The sequence below is a fragment of the Lycium ferocissimum genome, chromosome 2 (genome assembly GCF_029784015.1).
Source record: "Lycium ferocissimum isolate CSIRO_LF1 chromosome 2, AGI_CSIRO_Lferr_CH_V1, whole genome shotgun sequence".
Classification (NCBI taxonomy): Eukaryota; Viridiplantae; Streptophyta; class Magnoliopsida; order Solanales; family Solanaceae; genus Lycium; species Lycium ferocissimum.
This window is the reverse complement of record NC_081343.1, coordinates 39731698-39758913: the sequence shown is the minus strand read 5'-3', so window position 1 is coordinate 39758913 and position 27216 is coordinate 39731698. Positions and strand designations below refer to the sequence as shown.

The following is a 27216-nucleotide window of genomic DNA, read 5'->3' as shown; positions in this document are numbered from 1 at the left end:
TATTTAAAAAAAATTGAGGCGTCAGACCAAGTTTTTGAGAAAAAATAAGTGTTTTGCGTGGATTTCCCTTCAAAGGCATTGGTCTTTAATTTTTGCCCTTCGCTTAAAAAAGTGACCGAAAATACTTCGAGATTTTAGGTTCGAACCCCCGCTCAGTCAAAAGAAAAAAATCGCAAGGCATGACTTTTGCGAAACTTCTGCCTTAAGGTCTCACATTTGCCCAAAATTAGGCCTATTCGGGCAAAAGTTAGGCCTTAAGGCAGAGGTTCGTCTTAAGGCCTAATTTTGGGCAAAAGTTTGCCTTAAGGCGTAACTTTTGCCCTAATAGACCTAATTTTGGGCAAAAGTTCATTTTTTTTCTTGTGCAGATTACCCTTCAAAAGCACTGGTCTTTAATTTTCCCCCCCTCAAATTAGTGGTCTTTAATTTTTATCCTTCGCCTAATATCCCTAGGTTCTAGGTTCGAACCCTAACTCAGTAAAAAAAAAAAAAAATCACAAGGCAGAGTTTTGCATGCAAAACTCGTTTGCAAAGCTCTACCTCACATGCAAAACTCTACCTGCAGATAGAGTTTTGCATGCAGGCAGAGTTTTGGCATGCTTGAAGGCAAAACTCTACCTTAAGGTGGAGGATGATATGATCCTAGTAAGCTCATGGACGATTATGAAAGCTAAAACCCGTGTTAGAGCTTGGGATGTGCAATTCCATGGCACACACCCTTGGAAGAGGAAGATGGGGCCTTTGGAGGCCATTGAAGAGCAAGCCACAAGGGTGTGGATGATTGCTTGGAAGGGGCATGGATATGAAGGCCCATTCCGATACCATGGTTTAACTCAACCCAAAGCTAGCTCATGAAGAACGAACTGCCAAACGAAATGAAGAGATCGCAATTCAGTAAAAGATCAGCTTGGGACTAGAGATTTTCTAGCTAAATCCGTTATTTGATGAAGTATTAAAGTAAAACAGTACAATACTCAATGGATAGTAGCTATGGGGCTTGTGCAAACATGGCTAGAAGTGCAATTCATTGCTAAGGAGTGCAATTTGTGGCTAAGAATACAATACAAGGCTAAGGGTACAATTCGAGGCTATAATTGCAAAGCATGGGCTTGTGAAGCATTGAAGGACCCATGTGGGTTATTTCCGCAAAGTGCCACTTTAGGACCTTTGTTGTACTAAGCTTTACTATAAATAGTTTCCTTAGTCTTCATTTACAATGAGCTTGAAATTTATGATGAAACTCTTATGAGTGTGTTTTCTCCTTATATGGAGCTAGTTTAGCTAGGATTAGCTAGTATTAGGATTAGTGGGTGGAATCCATTAACTTTTATCTTGAATCTCTCTTGGATAATCTAGGATTAGATTTCCATGTATGAGTTTAAGTCTCTTCTTCCTTGAAATGAATTCATCTTATATTGTTGATTAATAGGTGTAGGTTTCCTTTCCTATGTTGATTAGTCACAATTGTAGTTGATTAATTCCCTTCTTTCTTCTAAATCTCATTTCCTTTTCTTCTATTCTCATCTCTAAATTTCTATCTATCTTAATTTCCGCGTGTTGAGTGCTTGATTCGGTGTTTCACAATTCGGATCGTATCAGTTTGCCTCAAAACTCTACCTGATTAGGCAGACTGCAAACTCCACCTTAAGGTAGGGTTTCAAACTCTGCCTGAAGGTAGCAAAATTCTGCTTTGAGAATCCAAACTCTACCTTGCGATTTTTTTTAAAAAAATTTTGACTGAGCGGGGGTTCGAACCAGAAACTAAGGAGTTCTAAACAAGGGCAAAAATTAAAGATCACCAATTTAATGGGAAAAAATTTAAAGACCACCCCAAAATAAGGGCATTCTGCGCGAATTGCCCGCAAAAGTTTGCCATAAGGCAAACCCTTAAGGTCTAACTTTTGTCTGAATAGGCCTAATTTTGTTACGAAACTCTTCCTTGCGATTTTTTTTTTACTGAGTCGGGATTCGAACCTAGAACCTCGGGGTATTAGGCGAAGGACAAAAATTAACGACCAGCAATTTGAGGGGCAAAATTAAAGACCACCCCCAAATAAGGGCAGTCGTGCAAGTTGCCCAAAACAAGTAACTTTTGCCGAGAAGCACTTTCGAAATATTACAAAGCAGAAAGTAATGTTCTAATATTAGCAAAATTATTTTTCAAATTGATTAGTCAAACACAATTACTACTCTTTAAAATTACTTTTTCTAAAAGCACCTCTAACAAAAAATACTTTTCAGAATAAGCAGATTTTGAAAGCTTGGCCAAACATGTTATAACTTATTTTAATAATATAAAACACACATATATATATATATATGAAATTTAAACTCATTGAATAGGTGCACCACGCAGTACGCACTAACTGGACCACGGCCAGATGGCTCTTTCCTAAAAACAAAACCCCTCCTATATATGCCTCTTTTCTTGATTTCCACCATTCATTTTACTTCATCCAATTAAAAAATTGTTGAAGAAATTCTTTAATGTTTTCGGTCCCATTGTCGATTGAAGGAATTGATTGATCAGACGGAAAGGAACAAATCCAAAGGACATAATACATGAATGGGAGTATATTAGCTTTTATTCTGCTTTTCTTCTTTCAAATCTTTCTTTTTATTGATTCAAAAAAAATCTTTCTTTTTATTACATGTAGTGTTATGAGTCATAATTCCAATTAGTGAATAACTATGATTGTAAAGTTGGACGTTCTTTACTTCCCTGTTAATTGTGTAAAAAATTAAATTCAAACTGATCTATAGCTACATAATAGAAATGGAATAATAACGTTTTTCGTTCCACTTAATCTTATTTGAAATGGAATTAATGAATATTAATGTTTAAACATGCAAAAAGAAAGGAAAAGATCCCATATGATCTCTTTGTCTAACCCAAAAGGAAAAAAGCATGATCTGAATGCCCAACAACTTTTGAACTGTGCCTTTTTAGTGAGTTCCGCTATTTCATATGACTTCTTTCCTTTTGTTTGTTAAAAAAGTTCATATGTTTTCTACATTTAAAGACTCTTTAATTTTAAATTTAACAAAAATGTCGTGCCACATATTTTAAAATACAGGTTTTAAATGGTACGTTTGGCAATTGATACGTGGCAAAAGTTTTTTTTTTTTTTGCGTAAACTTTATTCCAAGTTAAACACACCATATAAAATAAAAGAGAGCAGTATTTTTGAAAATAACAAATTACAATATTGATATTATCATAATTAGAAGGAAGCCGGCTATACGAATTTCCTCACTTCTAATAGTCCTAAGTCAACGCATGGCCATCATTTGTTAATTACATTTAGCAAAACATGCACACATAAAAGTTCTATTTTTCTTCTATCGCTTCTTCACTCACAAGTCACATCTCTTTTCCTTTTTCTTTCTTCTCTCTCTTTCTTTCTCCATGAATTTCCAAGATCTTGAGCTATCATTAGGGAAACTACAAACACGAAAGAAAAATGCTACAAAAATTGCTCCATTCGTTGCCCTTGCTATCTTGTTCACTATCATCCCCATATACTATCCTTCTATGCACCATAAAAAACTCTCACAAGTTCTTTCTTCTTCTTCTTTGGGACCACTTTCACAAGATAACGTATTACACCAATCCAATAATAGTAGTACAGAAGAACAAAATGAAAAACTCATAGCAGCATCACCACAAATTAATCTGACCAAAAGTGATGCCTCAAATTATTCGGTGGCGCCTCAAGCAAGTAGTGGCAGAGGTAAGATTTTAAGTTTATCGGTTCTGAAATCTTGAAAACACAGTTTATTGGGTTCTTGATAAATTATTCATACATATTAAGAGAATTTTTAAACGCATATACAGAATTTGAGTCAAAGCTACAGGATTCTACTGAACCCGTAGAAGAAGCTCTAGCTCCGCCCCTGCAAGCAAGAACTAATGGTACTGAAAAATGCGATTTGTTTTCGGGGGATTGGGTTGAAAATATAGAAGGGCCTTATTATACAAACAATACATGCTTTGTAATTCAAGAACATCAAAATTGCATGAAGTATGGGAGGCCTGATAGAAGATTCTTGAATTGGAAATGGAAACCGGATGCATGTGAGCTGCCAAAATTTGAGGCACATCAATTTCTAGAACTTGTTAGGGGAAAATCACTGGCCTTTGTTGGAGACTCAGTTGCAAGAAATCATATGCAATCATTGATATGCCTCTTGTCCAAGGTAAGTTAATTCTCATGATCTTTTGTCCTTTAATAACAACCCTAAATCTGTAGAGTATTATTTCTTCTATGTTTTGTCTTGTTCTTTTCATTTGGTTTGGTGGGGGTAGGCCGGTTGGTTAATTTACTATTCACGACTTCTTTTAAATTTAAAATTTTCGTTTTATCTTTAATCAGTGATGGAATTAAAACTAAGAAGATGTTTAATTAAATCCATTTCACCTAAAAATTATATTGCGCAAATAGAATTAAAATATTTTCTTTCCATATATATATGAATTATTGAATCCCTTAACATAAGAAAATTTCTAATGTAGTGGCAAAGTTAATTAAAAAGTCGATTTAGATCACAAATCTAGGTGTAGATATTTGCATTTTTTTAAAATTCCTTGTTAGAACTTCTGATTCTATCACTGCTCTTAATTATAGTATATGTTTTTATAGCTATGACAGATTTAAGATCACAAATTTTAAATTTATTTTAACGGGCGTTTGAATTCTTTGTATGTCTTTAAAATTTAGTGACCGATCAAACACCACTCACGGAGAGATCAATTCATTCACGCAACTTCTTTATTGTTTCTAATTATAAGAATTTTTCCATGCTTTGACAATAATGACTATTAATTAAATGTCGACCACGTGATTTTGGAGTGCATTTATCTCTTAATTTCTGTTCTTCTGAGACTTAATTTTTATTACATAACTTCAGTTTTCACATGCAATGAGGATCTAAATTAAATTTGCATCTCAAAGCTTCGTCTCATATATTCTCAAGTGCTTATGTGCAAATTCTTGCCTTTTTCTACGGCTGACAATAGGGAATTGAAGACTGGAACTTTGTAATTAAATATAGTATATCGTAAATCCAGCAAAAAATAATTAGAAGGTCAAATATACAGTCTGGTTAGACTACATGCAAGCCTGCTGTACTATATATGTTTTTTGTTGACTTTACAGTTCTACGTTAATATTGTGTGACACATTTTAGAGTTGACAATGCCTTTCCAGGTCATAAAAAACATTAATGTGCGTAGTAAATTACGGATCTAGAATGTTTAGTTTTCTTTTCTATCTTCTGCATTAGTTTCCTCACATTGACTCGAAATTGAAAAGTTTCCTCACAGTAGCCTAATTGTAATTTAATAACTATTTTGCTTAGGAACAAACCAAACTAACAACTGATTCACTAGCTAACACCTAATTATTCAGTATTATAATCTACGCACTAATGATATATTCACTTTTAATTTTGGTAAAGTAAAACTTTCGTTCACTAACATTTTTAGTAAACTAAAAATTGTCATTTCACTAGTATATTGTCCAAATTTCCTTACATTACATTCTCTTAAATTTACATACACATATTACTACCTTATGAAAAAACATAATTAAAAATTCAAAGGAAAATTTATTTAAATTAAAAAGTTCAATGATTTTACTCCCACCTACTAAAAGAGAAAGAAAGGAAGAAAGAAAGATTAAGGAAATATTTGACTAATGTCTTTTTGCACTAAGTGAAAACTTTACCCTCAGGTATTTCTACTTGATCTGTTTGAAAAGTTAGATCTGGACAACAGTAGGAAACTCAAACAATTAGGAGGAGGAAAACAAAAAGCAACTGAAGTTGCATTTTGCCTCCATAATTTACAATTTTCACTGTAACTTCTTTAGCTAGAAGGGATGAGCATATAATATAGTAATAAATGTACTATTATGATAAAAACAATGACATATCTAAATTCTGGCAACACAAAAAAGTCCAGTTTATATTATGAGTTTATATGTATGGATAGCAAAATGAGTTCATAATGTACATGACTTAGAAATTGTGGCAAGATTAGCCAAGGGTCGCAGTCCAAATTAAATCAACAAGTTGCATGCCATTGCCAACTACACAAGGTATTCGATTTTGATCTTGATATGTACTGACAACTCCTAGTTTTGATACACAATAAAGTGGTCCTTCTATAATTTGTGCATGTTATATTACAAACTCATATTCAGTTTAGTGGCATTTCTTTCAGCCTCTTTAAAGGTCAAACGAAATGTAAAGTAACTCTGGTCTCATGGATTATGAAATTAGCCTTATTCACCTTCTTTATAAGCGTAGGTAAACAAGCGTCTAGGAAAAGAGCATAATCAAAATACTTGGCTAATTATATTTTCAATTTCTGAATGTTTTGATGAAAGAGCCTATTGCTTTTTCAAGAATTTTGTTTTTCCACCCTTATGACCTTATCACAGTAGTTCGTAAAATACATTTAATATTCTATTGTAATTTTGGTTTCAGGTTTTATACCCCGTAGATGTTTCAAACACGACAGACCAAGAAAACAGACGCTATGAATACAGAGATTACAACTTCAACATGTCCATATTTTGGGCACCCTATTTGGTAAAAGCAAATAAAACCGAACCCAACAATATATATCAACCTTTCAATTTATATCTCGATGAACCTGATGAAGCCTGGAGCACCAAAATCCAAGATTTCGATTATGTGATCATCTCATCTGGCCACTGGTTCAACCGTCCAGCTATATTTTACTTAAACCACACCCTCACTGGCTGCCTTTTCTGTTCACAACCCAATGTTAGCCAATTGACATCTTTTTTCAGCTATCAAAAGGCTTTTCAGACGGCTTTTCGGGCCATTAATAGCTTGAAAAATTATAAAGGTGTGACATTTTTGAGGACATTTGCACCATCTCATTTTGAAGGTGGGGTTTGGGATAAAGGAGGAGATTGTGTTAGGACCATTCCATTTAAGAGGAATGAAAAGGTGTTGGAGGATTATAACTTGGAGTTTTACAATATTCAATTGCAAGAACTTAAGGTTGCTCAAAAAGAAGGGGAAAATAGAGGTTTGAAATTTAGGCTATTTGATGCAACACAACCTATGTTGTTGAGACCAGATGGTCATCCTAGTAAATATGGACGGTGGCCCAATCCAAATGTTACATTGTCTAATGACTGTGTCCATTGGTGTTTGCCAGGCCCAATTGATGTGTGGAGTGATTTCTTAATTGAGTTGTTTAAAAGGGAAGCAACAGATAGATAAATTTGCGTAAGCACTTTACTATCTTTTGGATTAACAATTTTTACTAAAGGAAATTTCTTTTCTTTTCAATTATTATTCAGAATTGTTACTTCGTTGTAGTACAAAAAGGGGTAATTGCCCTAGAAGAAGGAAAAAATTTGATAGTAATAGTCAAGTTCAATTGCCTTTTTGCTAAAGAAATTTCTCTTTTAGACTATCTTTTGGATTTTGACAATGGTTTATGCATAAAGCAGATATTTTTCAGACACAACTACTTGTACATTAAAAGTATGAGCCTACAAATTCAAATCACATGAATGTATGCGTTAGATACAGTCCCACTCTTATATGTATAAAAAGTTAGTAATGTTATAAATATTATTTATTATTATGGATGTCTATCTTTAGGAGAAATATTAGGGTTAGTGACTTTAGGATCAAGTCACTTTTTCCCGATAAATATAGAGGTTCTCCTTCATTGTAAATAAATCCCTCAAAAGAAATAAAAGAATTTTCCTCTCTTCTCTCCTTCTCTCCAAACGGTAAGATGCAAGTCTTATGTTGAATTTTTACATATGTTTGGTAGACAAAGTTCTATATAATTAGAATTGTTTCCAGTATGCGAAGTTTCAATCTTAGGATGTATATTCCATTTTCTTATGTGTTTGATTCTTATCTTCGGGTAACGATGCACGTAGTTTCAAATTCCATGTGATACTTAGGTTTTCCCTGTCTCTTAAAATGGAATCATTTATGAATTATGGTTTTTCAGGAATCAGATTTCTAGATACCTTGACGCATATATAATACAACATGTATGCTACAAAGAGGGAATTATACATATATGATTGGTCTACTGCAACTTAAGAATTTTTTGCGCGGAGTGCCCTTCTTTTGGGGTGATTTCTTTAAATTTTGCCCCTTATATTTGTAGTCTTTAAATTATGCCCTCATATTGCGGTCTTTAATTTTTGCGCTTGGCATTGCAACTTTGAGCTTTCGCGCCGAAATCATGAGGCCCGAGTTCGAACCCTCGCTCAAGCATAAATTAAAAAAAAAATCGCAAGACAAGGTTTGGTTCGCGTGTATGCCGGACCCGACATACTTTTGTTAAGGAATTACAAATTTTATGCCGGACCCGACATACTCATGCCTTATGGGCAGACTTGGCATAAGTATGCCGGGTCCGGCATAACTTTGATAATTCCTTCACAAAGTTATGCCGGTGGGGGCATACTTTTAATGGGCAAACTTTTATGCCGGACCCGGCATAACTTTGTGAAAGAATTATCAAAGTTATGCCGGACCCGGCATACTTATGCCAAGTCTGCCCATAAGGCATAAGTATGCTGGGTCCGGCATAACTTTGGTAATTCCTTCACAAAGTTATGCCGGTGGGGGCATACTTTTAATGGGCAAACTTTTATGCCGGATCCGGCATAAACTTGTGAAGGAATTATCAAAGTTATGTCGGACCCGGCATACTTATGCCAAGTCTGCCCATAAGGCATAAGTATGCCGGTCCCGCATAACTTTGGTAATTCCTTCATGTTGTATGCCGTTGGGGGCATAGCGAAATTTAAACTCGCCTTGCGAATTTTTTTAAAAATTTTGACCGCGCGTGGGTTCGAACCTCGGAACCTATGGGTTTTAGGCGAAGGCAAAAATTTAAAGATTTCAAATATGAAAGAAAATTTAAAGACCACCCCAAAAGAAAAGGCAATTCTGCGAATTGCCCACAACTTAATTCCTCAAACAGTGGATGTGAATCCAATATTACGAAATCAAAATTGGAACTTGATTAGGATATGACCACAAAGCCTTTTACTATTTTAATTTAATGATTTTTATTTTTGTGGTATAAAAAAGCAGAGAAGATGGCACACTTAACTCTTCACATCTGTTAACAAGTGACCTTTAATATACTTGATTATGAATTCTAAGTGCTGACAATTGTTGATCCTAGAATTATATAAAGGATTAATCAGATTCATGCATGGTTCGAGGTACTATTCATTATCCTTGGTGATGGTAAATTGTGAATTTAGGATTATGTCTATCATTACATTATTTAACTTGCTTTAAAAGACCTAATTTGTGAGATTTTAGGTTTTGGGAAAGAACTAATTACTACTATTCAGGGGAACATGATAACTGATTATGTTTTATAAGCCTCGTTATAATCAAAATTTATTTATGCATCACAACCGGTGGTAATTTACTTAAAGACTCAAGGGTAAGTCTCGGTACACTTTGATTTATTATGTCATTGGTTGAGGGTAAGACGGTGGATTCAAGTCCATTGCACCAAGAGGATAAGACATCGGGTTCGAGTCCTGGTGCACCATGATGATAAGATGTTGGGTTCAAGTCCAAGCAAATTATGGTCTAACACATCTTTATATGGGTAAGGCATAGCGTTTGAGTTCCAATGCAACATAGTGATGATATAATGATGATCGAGGCAAAATAATAGATACTTTTGATGAAAAAAAATTATGAAGTCCGTTCCACTGAATTTGCTCCATTCCTTGAAGTGAAGGTGGTAGCAGTATATGATAAGTCTGAAAGATGATAAAATAATTATTGTGTCCGTATGAATGAACGTGGACGCGACAATGGACAAAATAATAGGCATCATTGTGGTAATTATAAAAGAAAGAACACTATGGGTTCTCAAAATGATCCTTCAAAAGGTGAAGGTAATTTTTGCCTCAATGTGGTACGAAATATCGTGGGGCACGCGGTTGTCGTGCGACCTAAGTTGATAAATTATATAAATCCTCCATCAAAAGAAAGGAGTACAAAGTGGAGGCGCACTTGACCTTTAAAGTGTTGTTGAGGTGGATCATATGAATATGATAATGGGTATTCTCCCTGAAGGAGATATTTACCATAGACGTCGATGATAGAAGTATCACATACTGTATTACTTAATATTTATTTTTTGTCATGTATGAATTTAAGAATGTCTTTAAATATTCATTTGGTTGCAATGTTTTTGGTCATGATACCAAACATGTCAAGGTAATATTTGATAATACAAAATCAATTAAGGGCTCCAGAATAGCTAAATATTTATCTAGAAGATCATGGCACTAGTAGTGTCCAAACAATATGTGATTATGGAGAATAAATTGAAGGCTCCTGAAGAGCTTATATACTTTTTTGTAATTTGTTCTAGATTGTAATATACGAAGTTGTTATGATGAATCGCATGCACAATAAACTAGAAGTTTATGTTGATATAAAACTTATGTCATAGTAAACCAGAAGTTTACTGATAGCACATGTCATGTAAACTTGGAGTTTACTAATATAAATCATTTTATCAGTTGGCATGGGCAATGTGGCCATCCCGATTCAAATATGATGTGCATATTAAGTATTCGACATAGAAGAACTAGAAGATTCTTTAAGAATTTATTTGTGTTGCTTGTTCTCATGATAAGTTGATTATATCAGCTAATTAATATTGGGATTGAATTCCCTAAATTCTGGAAAAATATAAAACGTGGATATGGGCCCGTTCACCTGTTATGTGATATCTTAAATAGATGCATCGATGAGACAGTCACATGTGCATTTATTGTCAACCTGTCGTTTGACCTATGCAAAGTTACTTGCTCAAAATGATTGAGTTGAGAGCACAATTTTCAGATTATGTAATCAAGATAATTCATCTTGTTACTACTAGTTTATATCCAAGCTGGTTTGGCGTTGCATGCCTCTGATAAATAGCTAAACCATTGCTTATGAGAACAAAGCTTCATGTGTTGGTCTTAGATATTATATATTGTGTACAACATCACTTGTATGCTTCAGACCAATAAATTATGATAAATTCTCCCCTCACAATTGGTTCAAGGTTAGGAACCTGATATTTTCATCTAACAGTTTTTTTTTATGTGTGGTACATATTAATTAATGCACCATGATGCACAAAGATGGATTCCTCCAAATAAGATGGGATATATGTTAGTTTTTCTAACATAAGAGGGAGAGAATAAACGGTGGAATATGTTATGAATTATCATTAGTATGATCCTCATTCAAAAGATAATTCAACTCAAATGCTAGAAGCATTTGCCGACCCAAAATTAATTTCTAGTTTCAGTACCGCAAAATGCTCCTATTAAATTCATGTCCCCGAAGGACGAGTCTACGATGCATGAAGCGTGGTAGACTAATCGGTTACAAACGCAATAATCATCGAAAAGAAAGTGGAACAAATGATCAATGATCATTATAAGGAGGCAATGTGCTCTTGAAGAGCCTACGACATAACACTTCATGAATCCTCATGAGAGGTTAGGTACCTAAAAATAATGGAAGTGATGAGATCTCAATAAGTTATGTCACATTGCGAACCGATACATGATATATCGTCGACGATATCTTTTGTATAATATAGCGCAATATTGTAAAAGATTGTGAGGATCTAAATTCTACGTCTATTAAAGCATGCTAACATAGAAATTATTATCAAGTGAAATGACGCATCTTTGTAAGCGTAAAGCTTATTGGACCTGCTGTCCAGACACCAGAAGATGTCACATATTTAAATAGAAATGATGTTGTCACAGCCTATATGAATTACTTGACAAAATTATATAAAAATTTCTGAAGAATTTTAAATGCCTGAAGCATATACAAGTTGTAGAAATTTGTTCATAATTCTTATATGAATTAAGTTAAGCAAGTTCTATCCAAAGACTGAAGATGCAGCAGCATACCTAGCCCAACTAAAGAGAGGATTCATAAAAGCACAAGACATCTTTCACCAAAGTTGTTCTTCACACACGAGCTCCAGAAGAATAGTGATATCAACGTGCAAGAGATTTGTTCGAGCGATAGTATGACTGAATTATTCACCAAGTCTCTACCAACTGCAACTTTCGAGAAGATGGTGTACAAGATTGAGATGAGAAGATTCAAGTTTTTGGATTGAAGTTCTCATCAGGGAGAGTTAATACGCGTTATACTCTTTTTCTCTATCCAGATTTTTATCCCATTGGGTTTTCCCTTGTAAGGTTTTTAATGAGGCAACCAAATGGTGTATTATTAGAATTGTGTACTCTTTTTTCTTCACTAAAATTTTTCCCACTGGATTTTTTTTAGTAAGGTTTTAACAAGGCACATTATCTATCAAATAGAGGGGGAGTGTTATAAATATTATTTATTATTATGGATGTCTATCTTTAGGAGAAATATTAGGGTTAGTGACTTTGGGATCAAGTCACTTTTTCCCTATAAATATAGAGGTTCTCCTTCATTGTAAATAAATCCCTCAAGAGAAATAAAAGAATTCTCCTCTCTTCTCTCCTTCTCTCCAAATATTATTGTTCTTGCTTTATTACTTTATAACAAGTAATGAATTAATCTATCGGAGATACATGTAAAACAGAGTCCTATTTTTTGTATTGATTTATAGTGGGAACGTCACCTGGGTAAACATTACTTTTCTAGGGCCGTCGTTTAAGTTTTATCCCACGCTTATAAATTATTTACAATATTTAACTAAAGCAGGAAAATGTTGGTTCTTTTTCTTCTTCACTTCCTCAAACTTCAGGATAACGTGTTTTGAAATTTAATTTTTCAACTTAAAACTTTAGTATATTGTGTTATCAAGTTTCACCCTACTAATGAAAAAAGTCACATAATTATGTTTTCTAACAAAAAATCACAAAATTTTACTAATACAAAAGTTACGATTGTCGGAAAACTCAACCTTCCGATGAATGATAATTTTTTACAACATTTTAACTTTTTTTTTTAATTATTAATTTAATTACAGACCAATTAAAAGAGGATCGATCCTACCCAATTTTCTAACCTTTCACCAATTTTTTACCACCTTCGTACGTGTTCAAATGACGTATTCTACACATTCTTTGAAAATCATCGTCCAAAAATTTTCCAAATTTAAAAAAAATACATGCATGTAATGCTTATTGTCTCCTGAGCTCTCTGATTCTAAATATCTATCTCCTTATCCATACATTTTCTTTCCTCTTTTTCTTTTCCTCAGAATCGCATGCAAAATACTCGAACAAATCAACTCTAATCTTTCTAACAACTAAAAGAGTTAATGGATTGGAAAGAATTTAAATATCACATGATTTTAATTTCTAGTGCACTGATAACTTGTTGTAGTAACTATTACTCCATAAAATTCAATTTCTAAACTATCCAATAAAATATAACGCTTTTCAATACACACACACTACATTCCTCAAAAATTGTGTCGGGTCGTGTCTGGTCATTTCAGGTTGGTCCTCTTTTAGTTGGTCCGTATTTAGTTAAAAATAAAATAATAATTAATATAGAGTAAAAACTTATCGTTAGAATTTCCGATAATTGTGACTTTTGTGTTAGTAGGGTGACAGTTTCATAAATTTTCTGTTAGAAAAACATAATTATTTGACTTTTGAGTTAGTACAGTGAAAGTTTTGTAATTTTTCTGTTAGAAAATATAGTTATATGACTTTGGTGAAAAATATCATAAGTATGCGACCACTTATTAAATTTACCCATAATTATGGTAAGAGCTTTAGGAAGCGAGGACAGTAAATAATTTAAGACGCACCGATTTTTCACCTACCAAAATCATACTCACCATTACTATCATTTATTTGGGTTAAAAAATAAACGCTGTTAACACCTAATTTTTTTCCTCCTTTCTTCCAATTTATTTCTGTGGGCTCCTAAATTAGTGATAAATTAAATACCTTAGTTTTCATTGTTGTTGTTGTTGTTGATTATTCTTATTATTATTCATAAAACAGCAGGATCGTGCCGCCGCATGATGCCATCTAGGTAACAACAGTTTTACTAGGTTACTAACCCTGGCGTTGGGGTTGTTCCTACCAGAACAAGTCCAACAAACGCCCTAAAACGCCATCCTCGGCTAAGCGGGCTAACAACAGGACCACCGCCTGGTTATGAACAGTCCGCTTGGGTCAGTCTCTACCTAACCTTGAACATCATGTTTTGGCATGATCATGATACATTAAAGCATTATTACCATGATCGTAGTAGTCTAGTGTGACGTAATTCAATGGAGTATTTAGCCTATAAGGCTAAACATAAACTGATTTAAATAAAATTTAAAAAGAAAAATAAAAATGTTATACCTTAAAGATGAAGGTTGTGCTCAGCATAAAAGGAATTTATAAGAACAAACTTTTATTTATGAAGGAAGATTTTTACCCGGGGGGGGGGGGGGGGGGGGGGGGGGGGGGTCGAAGGCTTGTGCTTGGGGGATTCAAGACTTGCCTCTTCCTAAGAAGAATGATCCTTATATAACGGATCAAGCACACTAAACAACAAAATTAAAATGGCCGACAACATCATGGCCAGATAAAAGTAAAAGTAAAAGTAAAAAGTAAAAGTGGCCAAAAGTGACCAAAAGTAAAAACATAATTAGTACAATACAAATAATTAAAGTTGCTTTATAAAAGCAAATTACTCTTTATTAAAGTAGCAGCCTAGTGGCGGGTCCCACCAATTATCTCATCGGTGTCTTGCCCTTGTCTTTTGTAGAGCTGGAAAATTCTTCCGTCTGGACAATGAATTGGGCCACAAATTGTGAAAAATCTTTGGTATTATCTGGACTTTGAGATTCTCCTGCTAAAACTTGAGTATTATCGTCTTCGTTTTCATCTTCATCATCATTATCAGTGGTATGACCAACAGATGCCATTGATGTATCATAAATAGCTTCCATATTAAGATGCTACATTAAATTGGATTTAAATTCCTCCATATATATTGCTATGAGCTGTTCTGGGGGAATTGCCCCTTTCTTCATCTGAATTTTTCGAGCAATGTGCTCAAAGGGACTAGGAATTTCCTTTTGTCTGGAATTAATGGAGTCCTTATAATGTGCAATAGTAGTCTGAATCTGATTTATTAAATCTTGTCCTGGGATAGTTCCATCCTTTGATTTTTGAATCAATTTTTTCCAAAATTTTGTATAAAAAATTATGTTTAAGCAAGGCATATTTTGCGGGGTATAACCCACTTCTACTGACCATTTCATTATCCATGGAATTGAAAATTCAATGAAGAAAAACATATTAGAAATTTCTTCAGAGAAAGTGATATTATTTTCCAAATCTATAATTTTTGGAGGAACATCAACCCATTCAGTTATATAAACTTTTGAAGGGTTCTGGTAGAGATTTTACGGTTGGACCATAATGGATCCACCATTGATAAAACCAATTTGGAATGCCCTGTTTATAAACATTGGCACAGATTTTTATAAACCATGAGTGTTTCCTATTAGGATTCTCATATAGGAAAGCTTTATTAAAACTTTCAACATAATCCCAATAATTAAATTTAACTGGGACCTTTTGTTCTGGGTGGATATAATCCCTGTCCTTTAATGGACTTATTCCCCATTCATTTGGAGAAAATATCTTTTTTATGATAATTTTTGAAAAGTTATAAATCTTTTTGCTATTAGCAGGATAAAAATGCTGGAATTCAGCTGACCCTGTATATGAAAGGATCATTTCATAATTCATCCGATATTTATAAGTCGGAGTAGCGTATGACGCTGTATCAAAATATCTTTGCATTATTTTCCAAAGTTCATCTTTCCATTGGAGATCATCATTTTCAAGGAGAATTATTAACTCGCGATGAATATTTTCTTTGTATGAATCAGTGTCCTCATTATCATCAGCTGCGAGAGCACTGGAATATGATGGAGGCATATTATCCCCTTTTTTCTGTGCTTCTATGAAAGCAAGATATTCAGCATAAGTGATTTGTTTCTGGGTATTACCAGAAGTTTCTGCAATATTGTCGGCTATTAGCCTTTTGTTACCCATTTGGGCAAGAACAGTGCCTCTGCCCGTTCCTTTTTGTCCTCTTCCCCTTCCTCTATTAGAGGGAGGTGTCAATGTGGGCCTCATCCTGCAAATGAGAAAATGACACGATGAACTTAAATATTCTCTAATGAGAAAATAAGGGAGACTATTATCTGATCCTTTTTTTATAATGTATCTCAAAATCAAATAGTGCTAAAAGAGCTTGCCATCTGTCAAACATTTGTTTGGAAACGTCATGTTTGCAATCTTTATTAAACATAAACTTAGCCGCTTGGCAATCAGTTTTTATTAAAAACTTTTGGTTATATAAATCACCTTGAAATTTAAGAACACACTTAACTATAGCAAGAATTTCTTTTGCTATAGTAGCATAATTCTTTTGACTATTATTCCATTTGCCCGAATAGAATTGGACTAAATATTCTTGTTTATCATTTGGAGAAAGTTGCTTAAGAATTCCTCCATAGTCAATATCAGAGGCATCAGTCTCAATAATTATTTGCCAGTTAGGATTGGCTAAAGTAAGACAAGGAAAATTATTAACTTTCCCCTTGATTTTTTGAACTGCTTGCGTATGGGCATCAGTCCAAGGCTTTGGAATTTTCTTTAATCTATCATATAAAATAGACGTATCTTTTGCTAAATCTTTATAAAATGGTGAAATATAATTTAAACTTCCAAGAAACCTTTGAAGTTGAGTTTTATCAGTAATAGTATCAGGGAATTTAGAAGCAAATTCAATACTTCTATTGATAGAAATAATTTTTCCTTTTTCAATATTATGACCCAAAAATCTGACTTTTGTTTGAAAAAGAGACATCTTTGGTTTAGATATAACCAAACAATTTTGAATAATAATTTTCTTGAATATATCAAGATGTTTGAAATGCATTTCAATAGTATTTGAAAATACTAAAATATCATCAATATAAACAATGATAAAATTGCTATAATCCATAAAAATATCATTCATAATTTTTTGAAATTCTGAAGGGCCATTCTTTAGCCCAAAAGGCATAACACTCCATTCAAATTGTCCAATTAGAACATTAAAAGCAGTTTTATATTTATCTGCTTCGGCAATTTGGATTTGCCAATAACCTGATTTTAAATCAAATTTAGAAAATATAATCGTATTATAAAGACGATCCAATAAATCCTTTTTATTGGGGATTGGATATCGAATCCATTTTAAAACTTTATTAAGAGGTTTATAATTTATTACCAATCTTGAAACTCCTCGTTCCAGTTCAGCATGTTTATTAACATAAAAAGCTGTGCATGACCATGGAGATTTCGAAGATCTTATAAGACCTTTTTGTAAAAGAGAAGAATCTCTTTTTTGCATAATTCAAAATATTCGGAATTCATTTGACATGGTCTTGCTTTAGTAGGAATATTATTTTCAGAAAAAGATTCTACATATGGAAGAGTGACAATGTGTCTTTTCCTGTCCCAAAAAGCATTAGGATGATCACTGCAAATTTGCAAAGAAAATTGGTTTTTTATAAAATCAATTTTTCCCTGTAATTTAGGATTTTGCAAAATATCTTCAATTTGAAGAGTATAAATTTCTTGTTTAAGACAATTAATTTGTTGATATTTATTCATCAATCTATCTTTAATTTCATTTAAAATCCTTGAAAAATGTTCAGTTATAAACTGGAATTTAACCCGTTTTTCTTCATAGGTTCCTATAAAACCTTTATCATCCATCCACTGAATAGGAAATAATTTATGGATGAATGGTGTACCCAAAATGACTTGGTTAGAAATATTTTTTACCAAAGACAAATTGTCAGGGATACATACTTTGTCTTGGCAAATATAAGCTTTGGGTAATTTATAAGTAATACGCATTTTTTGGCCACTAGCGGACCGTAAACTATGAGTAGTTTTTGAAAATATTTTGAAGGAATTAATCCTTCTTGAATATAGCTTAAATTAGCTCCACTATCAACTAGAGCAGTAAATTCTTTTTTGAAATTATAATCAATTAAAAGAGTAATTTTTATAAAAAATTTAAAAGAAGTAATAATGTCTAATTTTGTCAAAAAACTGGAACTAGGATTTCCACTACTTCCTTCTTGTTCCGTAGCCACAGTTTCTACGGTGTTATCAACTGGTAGGTCTTCTATGGTGTTATAAACTGGTGTTTCTATGACTTGCTTTCCTTTTCCCTCTAGTTGCGAGACTCTATGATCTAGAGTGGTTTAGTGTCTCTTAAGGGTGGAAATTTCTTCCTTAAGGTTATGAACCTCTCTTTCTAAATCTTGGGTGGTTGCCGGTGTACTTATGATATTCCGGCGTTCTTGGAGAAGTTTTCTAACTTCAGCCATAGTATAAGGTCCTGTAAGTTCTCTTATTTCTACAGCAGTTGGTTCTTCTTGGGGTGCTGTTTGGAACCTATTTGATCTATAATTTGAGACCTAAGATTCGGATCCTTAAAATGCTTAAGGAGGTCAACAAGGCTATTACCATCTAAAACATGAATACTACATTCACTAAAACTGGGAAATAAGTTTATAAAACTCATCATCTTCCTTAGTTTTAACACAAGGTTGCCCTATTTGGCATGGTTGACACTCATCGTCTGAACTGGTTGAGATATAACTCTCTTCATCTAATACCCTTATATCTTCATTTGAAGAGGGGTTAGAAGAACTATCACTCTCTTTTCCAGAATCATCCTCGGTTCTGGGTCTGAATTTAACAAAATTTTATATAAAGATTCTCTAAGGTCATCATCTATGTTAAGGGCCTTAATCTTTTCCTTAACCTTACAATTCTTATAATAATGACCTACTCTGCCACACTTATAACAGGCTTTTGGGTTCTTGGATTTAATAAAACTCTTTCTTTCTTTAAAAGTCTTTTTACGCCTAGCTTTTTTCTACAAGCGCTTCTCCTTCCATTGTTGGAAGTCTCTATGTTTCTTCTTATGCCTATGAGGCTTCTTAGAAGATTGTGGAACCTCCATACCGAACTGTCCACAAAATTCTCCTAATTGTTGTCTTTCATTAAGACCATGACGCTTGATTTGCTGATTGAGCCTAATTTCATTACATAAGGCTAATCCTTCCTGCATACAAGTACCAATTAATTTATCATAAGTATAAGAATTATAATCAATACTTCTTTCCCCTTTCCTAAGAGCTTTTCTAACTCTTTTGCAAAAAGAGGAGGAGTCCATCTATAAATTTGGACTTCCGAGAGTCATTACTCTAGTAATTCCACGACCCTCCAAAGAAAAAAACATCTTTATACCACTAAATGAGGTTAGGGTCTTACATCTAAGGTTTTAAAGCATGGTACGAATAGATTCACTATTATCTGTCCATCTTCTTGAAAAATGTTCAACAATATTAAGAACTAGTGTATAAAAAGCGCATTAGCAACGCGTGCGTGATTGTCACCTTCTTGTTTAACAGCGGTTAGAATTGAATGACGCTGTGTTAGGGTTAAATAATTATCCCACCAACCTTTTAATTGGCCAAAGGAAACCAGCTATAATCATATCTGCAATAACCCTTTCAAAATTTTTATGAACTTTGCAGATAGTGTTGTACATTAACATCCTATGAATGGTACAATAAATCTGACATTCACTATAACCGTCCATATTCCATTCATAAATTTCCTTACCACTATAACTGTTGGAAATAACATGTTCATGCTCCTCGAATAAAACGTCTTTGAGGAGTTGGGCGAGGATAATAGTACATCCTCTGGGTAGGCTTAACAGCATAATATTCATCAATTTTAGTAATAGCTGATGCTATGCGAGCCTTATAATCAATATCAGACAAATATGTATCATCCTCTGCTATTAAAGGATTGATCTTTAAACCTTTAAATTTTTCATCAAAAAGTTTTTCTAATTCTGATAAAGGTTTCAATTTAAATTCATGAATCTTAGGAGGAGGCTATATGCTTGGAGTAGCCACAACTTCCTTCTGTTTTTCCTTATCAGAAGTAGAAGTCTTATTAAGACAAGTTAAAAGTTTATCAACTTTTTCATGTAGTGAAAATATTTGTTCACCTAAAATATTCATATAAATATTAGAATAATTTTGCTGTCTAACCATATTATTAATATATTTAGTTATGACAGGTAAACTATCGCTTTCAATTAATTTTGAAAATGCTGCGAAATGCAAAGTTTTATCATCTTTGCCTATTTGAAAAGACTGTTGTGGAGGAAATACAGTATGAATGACTTCTCCACTAGTCAATTTATAATCCCTTTCGAGAACAGAAATATAATTAGCAAGATATTTTGCCATAAATCAAGGCACAAAAGATATAATCTTATTTGCTGTGGAAAGATCTTTATAAAATTCATCTTGAAAAATTATTGTTTCCTCAGGTTTAAAACTTTCAAAAAACCATTTTCTAAATGGTTCCCATTTGGGAGTATATAACTCTTTACTGATTTGTAATCTTGCGGGTGATCCCCGACTAAAATCAATTTTTTGGACTTGATCCATCAAATACTTGAAAAATCCATGTCTGACTCAGTTAATTCTGGGTCTTTAATACCAATTACAATATTATCCTGGTTAATTTTCAAATTACTGATCCTATTAGAATCAGTATCTCTTATTTGAGAAGTAGATGCTCTTGATGGCGATTGCAAAATATAATCAACAGGAGATATATAAGATCTACAAGAAGACATAGATCTAGGTAGACTAGATCGAATACTATTATGTTCAATATCTTCTAACAAAGATGCAGGTTCATGAAATCTCAATTTAACTGTCTCATCTGGGATCTATTCAACTTCTGAAATTTCAGTAAAAACATTTTGAGGAGGTGTTGCTCCTTCAATGACCCACTCTTTGGGAAAACATTTTGAGGAGGTGTTGCTCGTTCAATGACCCACTGAAATTTCAGAAGTTGAACAGATCCCAGATGGGACAGTTAAATTAAGATTTGGGGATAACCAAGATCGAAGCGTAAGAGGTACGTAGTTTCATATTTACATCACTTTCATGTGGAAGTATTTTATGCAGTTATTGATTTGCAACTTCAGGAGCTCAATAATCGTTTTGATGTTGTGACTAGTGAATTACTCCTTGGTATGGCTAGTTTGAATCCCGTCGATTCATTTGCTAATTTTGACAAGAATAGGGTAATGAAGTTGGCCGGGTATTACAAAAGTGAGTTTGGGGATAACCAACTTCGAGATCTCAGTTACCAGCTTGATAGTTTCATTGTGTATGCTTGACAGGGTGATAGCAAGTTTCTTAACTTGAAGGGGATTAAGGATCTTGCTATTGTGATGGAAAAAACAAAATTGGATCAAACTTGGTCTCTTGTTTATTTACTTGTGAAGCTGACATTGGTTTTACCTGTTGCCACTGCAAGTGTGGAAAGAGCATTTTCCTCAATGAAGTTCATAAAAAATGATCTACGCAATCGCATCGGTGAAGAATTTCTAAATGGTTGTTTAGTTTGTAAGTTAGAGCGTAAGGTATTTGCAACTATAAGCAATGATGCTATTATGGATCGTTTTCAAAGGATGAAGCCTCGTCGAGTACAAATGTAATAGAAGGGTTGTTTAGTTTTTTGGATTTTATTAGCTCTTTAGTCTTATGATAGGCCCTTGGATTTGTCAGCTCTTTAGACTTATGAAGGTTTTTGTTATCTTTCTATGAGTTAATATTTCCTCTTCTTTTGTAACTATGCATCTCTTTGATGCCATTGTAATTATAAAACAACTTACTTCTTAAAAAAATGTAATTAATTATCTTTTGCTCGGGAAGTCGATGACCCCGTAACAATTTATATCTTATCTTAAGGCAATGGTGAACCCATCCTCATGAAATCCTGGATTCGCCTCTGGGTGAATGGGTATAAAATCCAGAAGGGCCTTATTATACAAACGTGTCATGTAGTAATGCAATTGATCTGCAATCTCAAAATTGCCTGAAATTTGGAAGGCCTGATACACACTTCTTGAAGTGGAAGTGGAAGCCAGATGCATGTGAGCTGCCAATATTTGAGCCACGTCAATTTCTTGAAATTGTCTGAGGAAAATCTCTGGCCTTTGTTGGAGACTGTTGTAAGAAATCATATGCAATCATTAATGTGTCTCTTGTCCAAGATATGCTTTCATTTGTCCTTCAAAATACATAGCTAATTCTTCTTGTTTAATTACTACTAGTACTAGACTAGATCTATGTTATGCATGCACTTTCTTTCTTGTTTCAGCTTTACATTTTCATGTTTCGTCATGATTTCGTGTTTTATTACCTTACACTGGCGCCTGGTTGTTAGTTTTTAATTACTCCCTCCGTCCCAAAAAGATTATCCTCTTTTGACTTGACATAAAGTTTAAGAAATAAATGAAGACTTTTGAAATGTGTGGCCCAAAACAAGCCTTAGATATTTGTGTGGCTGTAAATCATCTCATAAAGTTAAATTGTTTCTAAATATAGAAAGAGGACAATCTTTTTGGGACAGACTAAAAAGGAAAGGAGGACATTCTTTTTGGGACGGAGGGAGTATTTTTTTTGGTTATGCATCGTCGGGGTATTTGAATATATGTTTTAGCATGTAATGACCTAAATTGATTAGTGGGAAATTTGTTCGAAGAATCCAATGTGTAACGACTAATAATTCTGTTATACATAAAAAAGTATTCCCTCTATCTCATATTATTTGTCCACTTTTCCCTTTAAATGCCCTTTAAGAAATCATAAATAAAGGTGTAGTTTTACTATATTGCCCTTATCTCTCTCCATTAAATATGACTCTAATCAATATTGGTTACTTTCAAACAATTAATGTTAAGGGCAAAATAGAAAAAGATAATTAATTCTATCTTAATTTTTTAAATGGACAAATATTTTAAAATAAATATTTTTAATAATGTGGACAACTAATATGAGACAGAGGAAATAACAACTTAGGACGCCTAAAAGTGAAGGGCGAGGTTGAGACTAGGCTACCCTTATGGTGGATATTTAGTGACCCAAAGGCTAGGAAGGGCGTGGACAACGAAATGCTTGAGCGAGTTGGAAATAAGCCTAGATCCTACGATTCCGAATAGGGCAACCATTATTTTGGAATTATTAATCGTACTTCTTATGGAAAATTACTTGTCGTACTAAAACTCTTTTTAATTGAACCAAATTTAATTTGAATTTACACTGGTTTTTTATCCTAGACTAGAAGATGCGTTTTGCATTAATTCACATGCTTGTTTAGCGCAATAAAAATGACGCTAATGCGAATTTCAAATATTTTTCATCTTAAGAGTTGGACAAAGGCAACAATTATGCTTCTTCCACTGCGATGACAATAGATTTTAGAGTTAGTATGCAATACCTCTTAGGTCTAGAAACATTAATAATATGTAGTTTAGGGAAGACGTACGTTCTTTAGTTCATCGAGGTTATGCTTCTAGTCTACTTTCCACTTTATTTTAATCGTAAATTGGTTCACACATTTAATTTTTTTTTATTTGTATTCTTATTTTATCTTCAATATTTTTGATAATGTGAACAATTAATATGGGTCAGTCGAACGAGTATATTTCAATATGCTTGGTTTCGGATACACCTCATAGTGGGGCTGTGAGTGTATGGTTTTCATAGTATAAAATGTGTGAATTTTTTGATTTTAAAGTAGAGGGGATATTCAAACATTAATAATAACCTAATATCGACCTTAGCATAGACTTCGGAGTGGTTGATGCAAATATTCTTCAACCTTGGAATGACACATATATTTGATACTCTACAGCCGGCATAAACATTATCTTTTTTTTTTCCTCATGCGATGTCCGGTATTCATATTGAAGGCCGACAAATTTGGATTCCTGCTGAGTAGGGCCTATTCGTGGGAAGTGCTCCCTAACAAAGATTTTTTCAATATCTAGGGCTCGAACTCGAGATCTCTAGTTAAGGGGGAGCAGCCTCATCTGCTACACCACATTCTTTGGTGGTAACATTATCCTATTATTTCCTTTGCTGTTGTCAGTGGCGGATCCAGGATTTTATCGTCGTGGGTGATCACTTCCTTTAACATAAAGTTGCTACCAATCACATAGTATAAGTGCATCCGAACGCGACCATGAAAGTTAATAAGAAACCTACGATTAATATATCCTTACCAAAAGAAGACTTCTAGCGTGTTGTACTTATACCCAAAGTCTCTAGCTCTAGTGTGTGCTCGCTACGAATAAATATATTTTCAGAAAAATAAGTGAATATCTTAGTTATCAAAATACTAATCTTATTACGTTGTTTTTTTTTTTTTCCAATTTAAATTCGCGATCGACCAAGAAGTTTTAGGAAGAAGGGTTTCTTTGGTGTTTTCTTTCTAGAAACCTACTAATGTTTTTATGATTTAGTTAGTGAATGAAATATAAAATAGGAAAAGTTAAAAAACAACAAAGAAAAGGTAAGCAAAAAGTGTGAAAAGGTATAAAAAGAAGAGCCAACGTTATTAAACATAAAAGAAGAAGTTTCAGTTTGCGTTTTTTCCATTAAAAAGAAAGATCATTTGCCTTTTTTCTATTTTAAAAACGTTGCAGCATGGTTTCGAACCCTCGCTGGAGGACAACAACGCGCTCAAACTTCAACTTCAGAGCCAAAGCACCCAACAAATTTTTTGGCTAGTGGGTGCGCACGATTGCAATATATCCAATTTCCAGTATTTTCTATATACGTATACAAGTTTAAAGTGGAATTGATGGGCGATACAGAACCCGTGAGTTTTCGCGATGGTTCAAAAAATAAAAAAGTAAACATACGGAAGTTTAAGGTTCAACATCTATTATATTTACATAAAAAATAATTTTTAACTCGTAAAAGTAGTATTTTTTTTCCTTGAGTGTGCCTTCGACGAACACCCTCGGCTATATGTGGCTCCGCCACTGTCAATGGGTGTTCGAGCACCTGAAATCTATATGTGGGTCCTCCCCTGACTGTTGTTAGCCCTACAAATATTATGAGGATTAGTTTATACATATAGCGTAATTTTGCTTTAATGACATAACGCAGTAGGTCACTTACCTTACCTTATCTTTTAACTCATCTGGCCTTGTCACATGTCGTTGCCTAAATACCTCTTGTATTACCTGATAGGAATAGTATAAATAGACTTTTGAACTCCAAAGTGGGTAAAAGCTAAACTCAATAAGTCAAAGTAATTTTTCTCAGGTTGCAAACCCTATTACGACAGAGGAAATGAAACACTGTGAATACAGAGAATACAACTTCAACATGTCTCTGTTCTGGTCAACCAATTTAGGCAGAGTAGAAAACGTCGCTTATTTATATCTCGATGAATTAGACGAATCTTTGACAACCAAAATCCAAACCTTCTATTATGTGATCATCTCCGCTGACCGTTGGTTCTTTCATCCAGCCATGTTGTACTTAACCATCACCTCGTTGGTTGACAAGACTGTCTCGAGCCCAACGTTAGCCAATTGACATCGTATTTCGGTTATCGAAGGGTGTTTCGAACCACTTTTCGTGCTATTAACAACCTCAAGGACTACAAGGGTGTGACAATATTGAGGACATTTTCAACATCCCATTTTGAGAATGGAACTTGGGACGAAGGGGAGATTGTTCAAGTACAATGCCGTTTAGGAGGAACGAGAAGGTGTTGGAGGATTATAACTTGGAATTTTACAAGATTCAATTGAAAGAACTTAGGATTGCTCAAAACAAAAGGGAGGAAAAGTGGTTTGAAATTTAGATTGTTAGACGTAACACGACCCGTGTTGTTGAGACCAGATGGTCATCCTAATAAATATGGCCATTGGTTGACAAAATCGAAGATTGCAATGCCTAATGACTGTGCCCACTGGTGTTTGCCTGGACCTATTGTCGTTTGGAATGATTTCTTACTAGAATTAGTGAAAAGAGAAGGTAGACGGTGTCGAACAATGGCCGATAGACGCTATTTCTTCAAAAAGGGAGGTAGAAGATAGATCATTTGCACCTATAATTTTAATTCATCTCTTATGTTTTAATGGGTTGTGCCTTTTCTAAACGAGAACCCCTTTTTTTATAAGAATTATTTAGGATCATTATTTCGTTTAAATAATATAATCTTTACGTTGTGAATGTGATTTATTCTATAATAGCAAATTAATTAGAGAAAATACATTAGAACCCCCTAAACTATACTTGTTTTGTTGCTTCCGTACTTAAATTATTGGGTGTTCAAAATACTCCTGAACTACAATCTTTCATATTTAAAACTCCTATAGAGCCCAAATGATACGGAGAGTGGCTTCACCCTCTTCGTGGCAGGTTAGCACCAAAAATTAGTCTAAAAATTGTTACACCTCGAAAATTGTCGCGTCGTTTGCGTCGTAAGTAAACTAACGTAAGCTCGGAGAGGTCATGGAACTCTTATAAGGTTAAGGAACAATTTTAACAAGTGTTAAGTAAGTGTCTAAAGGTTTCGGGATCAAGCGAATCAAAGAAATAAAGTTTGTTGAAATTTTGAAAAACTTGATAGAATTTTGGACAGGAAATTCTGGTCCAAAATGAGGGAAGTGTATCTCCTAGAATATGAGGAGTTTTGGAATGCATAACCTATGTAAATTGAAGTTCATTGAGTCTAGTTTCCAATGCAACAAACTTTTCATCGATATGATATCAGAGTAGAAAGTTATGGGCGTTTCAAGATAGGTCGTCAGATGGTTCTCCGGGATAGAGCCATTTGGAAAGTCGGTGGAACCGACCTTCAAGGGGTATAAATACCCCCATTCCCCTCATTTTATCATCATTATAAACTCTCTTGAGATTTAGAAACCTCCATAAACATTTCTTAGACACTTATAGCCCCTTAGATCAAGAATTCAACAAGATTACACTAAACTAGTTCATGAAAAGTGATTGTTTTTGCTTCTACTGATGTTGTGGTGAGTTTGGTCTTGAAGCAAGTTGTGTGAGTTGAAGTTATTCAAATATAAGGTATGTTCTTCATCTTGACTTAGATATTGAGTTGTTTTTGGAGGATTTTAATGGTTTAAAGTGAAGGAAAATATAGTATAAAGGGAAAAGGGTCAAAAATACCCCTCTACTTTGGAAAAAGGGCTAAAAATATCCTCCGAACTTATTTTGGGTCAAAAATACCCCTCCCATCCTTA

At 33.9% G+C, this 27216-nt stretch overlaps 1 protein-coding gene and 1 pseudogene across 1 annotated transcript; both read left to right on the top strand.

Moving 5' to 3' along the window:
* The first annotated feature begins 3305 nt into the window (after nt 1–3305).
* LOC132036979 (protein trichome birefringence-like 19) lies at nt 3306–7332 on the top strand. Its single transcript, XM_059427404.1, has 3 exons — nt 3306–3734; nt 3839–4200; nt 6493–7332. Exons 1-3 carry the CDS (start codon nt 3410–3412, stop codon nt 7261–7263), a joined length of 1458 nt encoding a protein of 485 aa, XP_059283387.1. The 5' UTR covers nt 3306–3409; the 3' UTR covers nt 7264–7332.
* A 14603-nt stretch (nt 7333–21935) lies between these two features.
* Nucleotides 21936–26046, top strand: LOC132047583 (protein trichome birefringence-like 20; annotated as a pseudogene).
* Nucleotides 26047–27216: the final 1170 nt, after the last annotated feature.

What these genes read in the sequence shown, in the direction of transcription:
- LOC132036979 (XM_059427404.1), top strand. Translation starts at nt 3,410, where the DNA reads ATGAATTTCCAAGATCTTGAGCTATCATTAGGGAAACTACAAACACGA. An exon ending in TCAAGCAAGTAGTGGCAGAG is followed by an intron (nt 3,735 to 3,838) that starts GTAAGATTTTAA and finishes ACGCATATACAG; the next exon opens with AATTTGAGTCAAAGCTACAG. An exon ending in TGATATGCCTCTTGTCCAAG is followed by an intron (nt 4,201 to 6,492) that starts GTAAGTTAATTC and finishes TTTTGGTTTCAG; the next exon opens with GTTTTATACCCCGTAGATGT.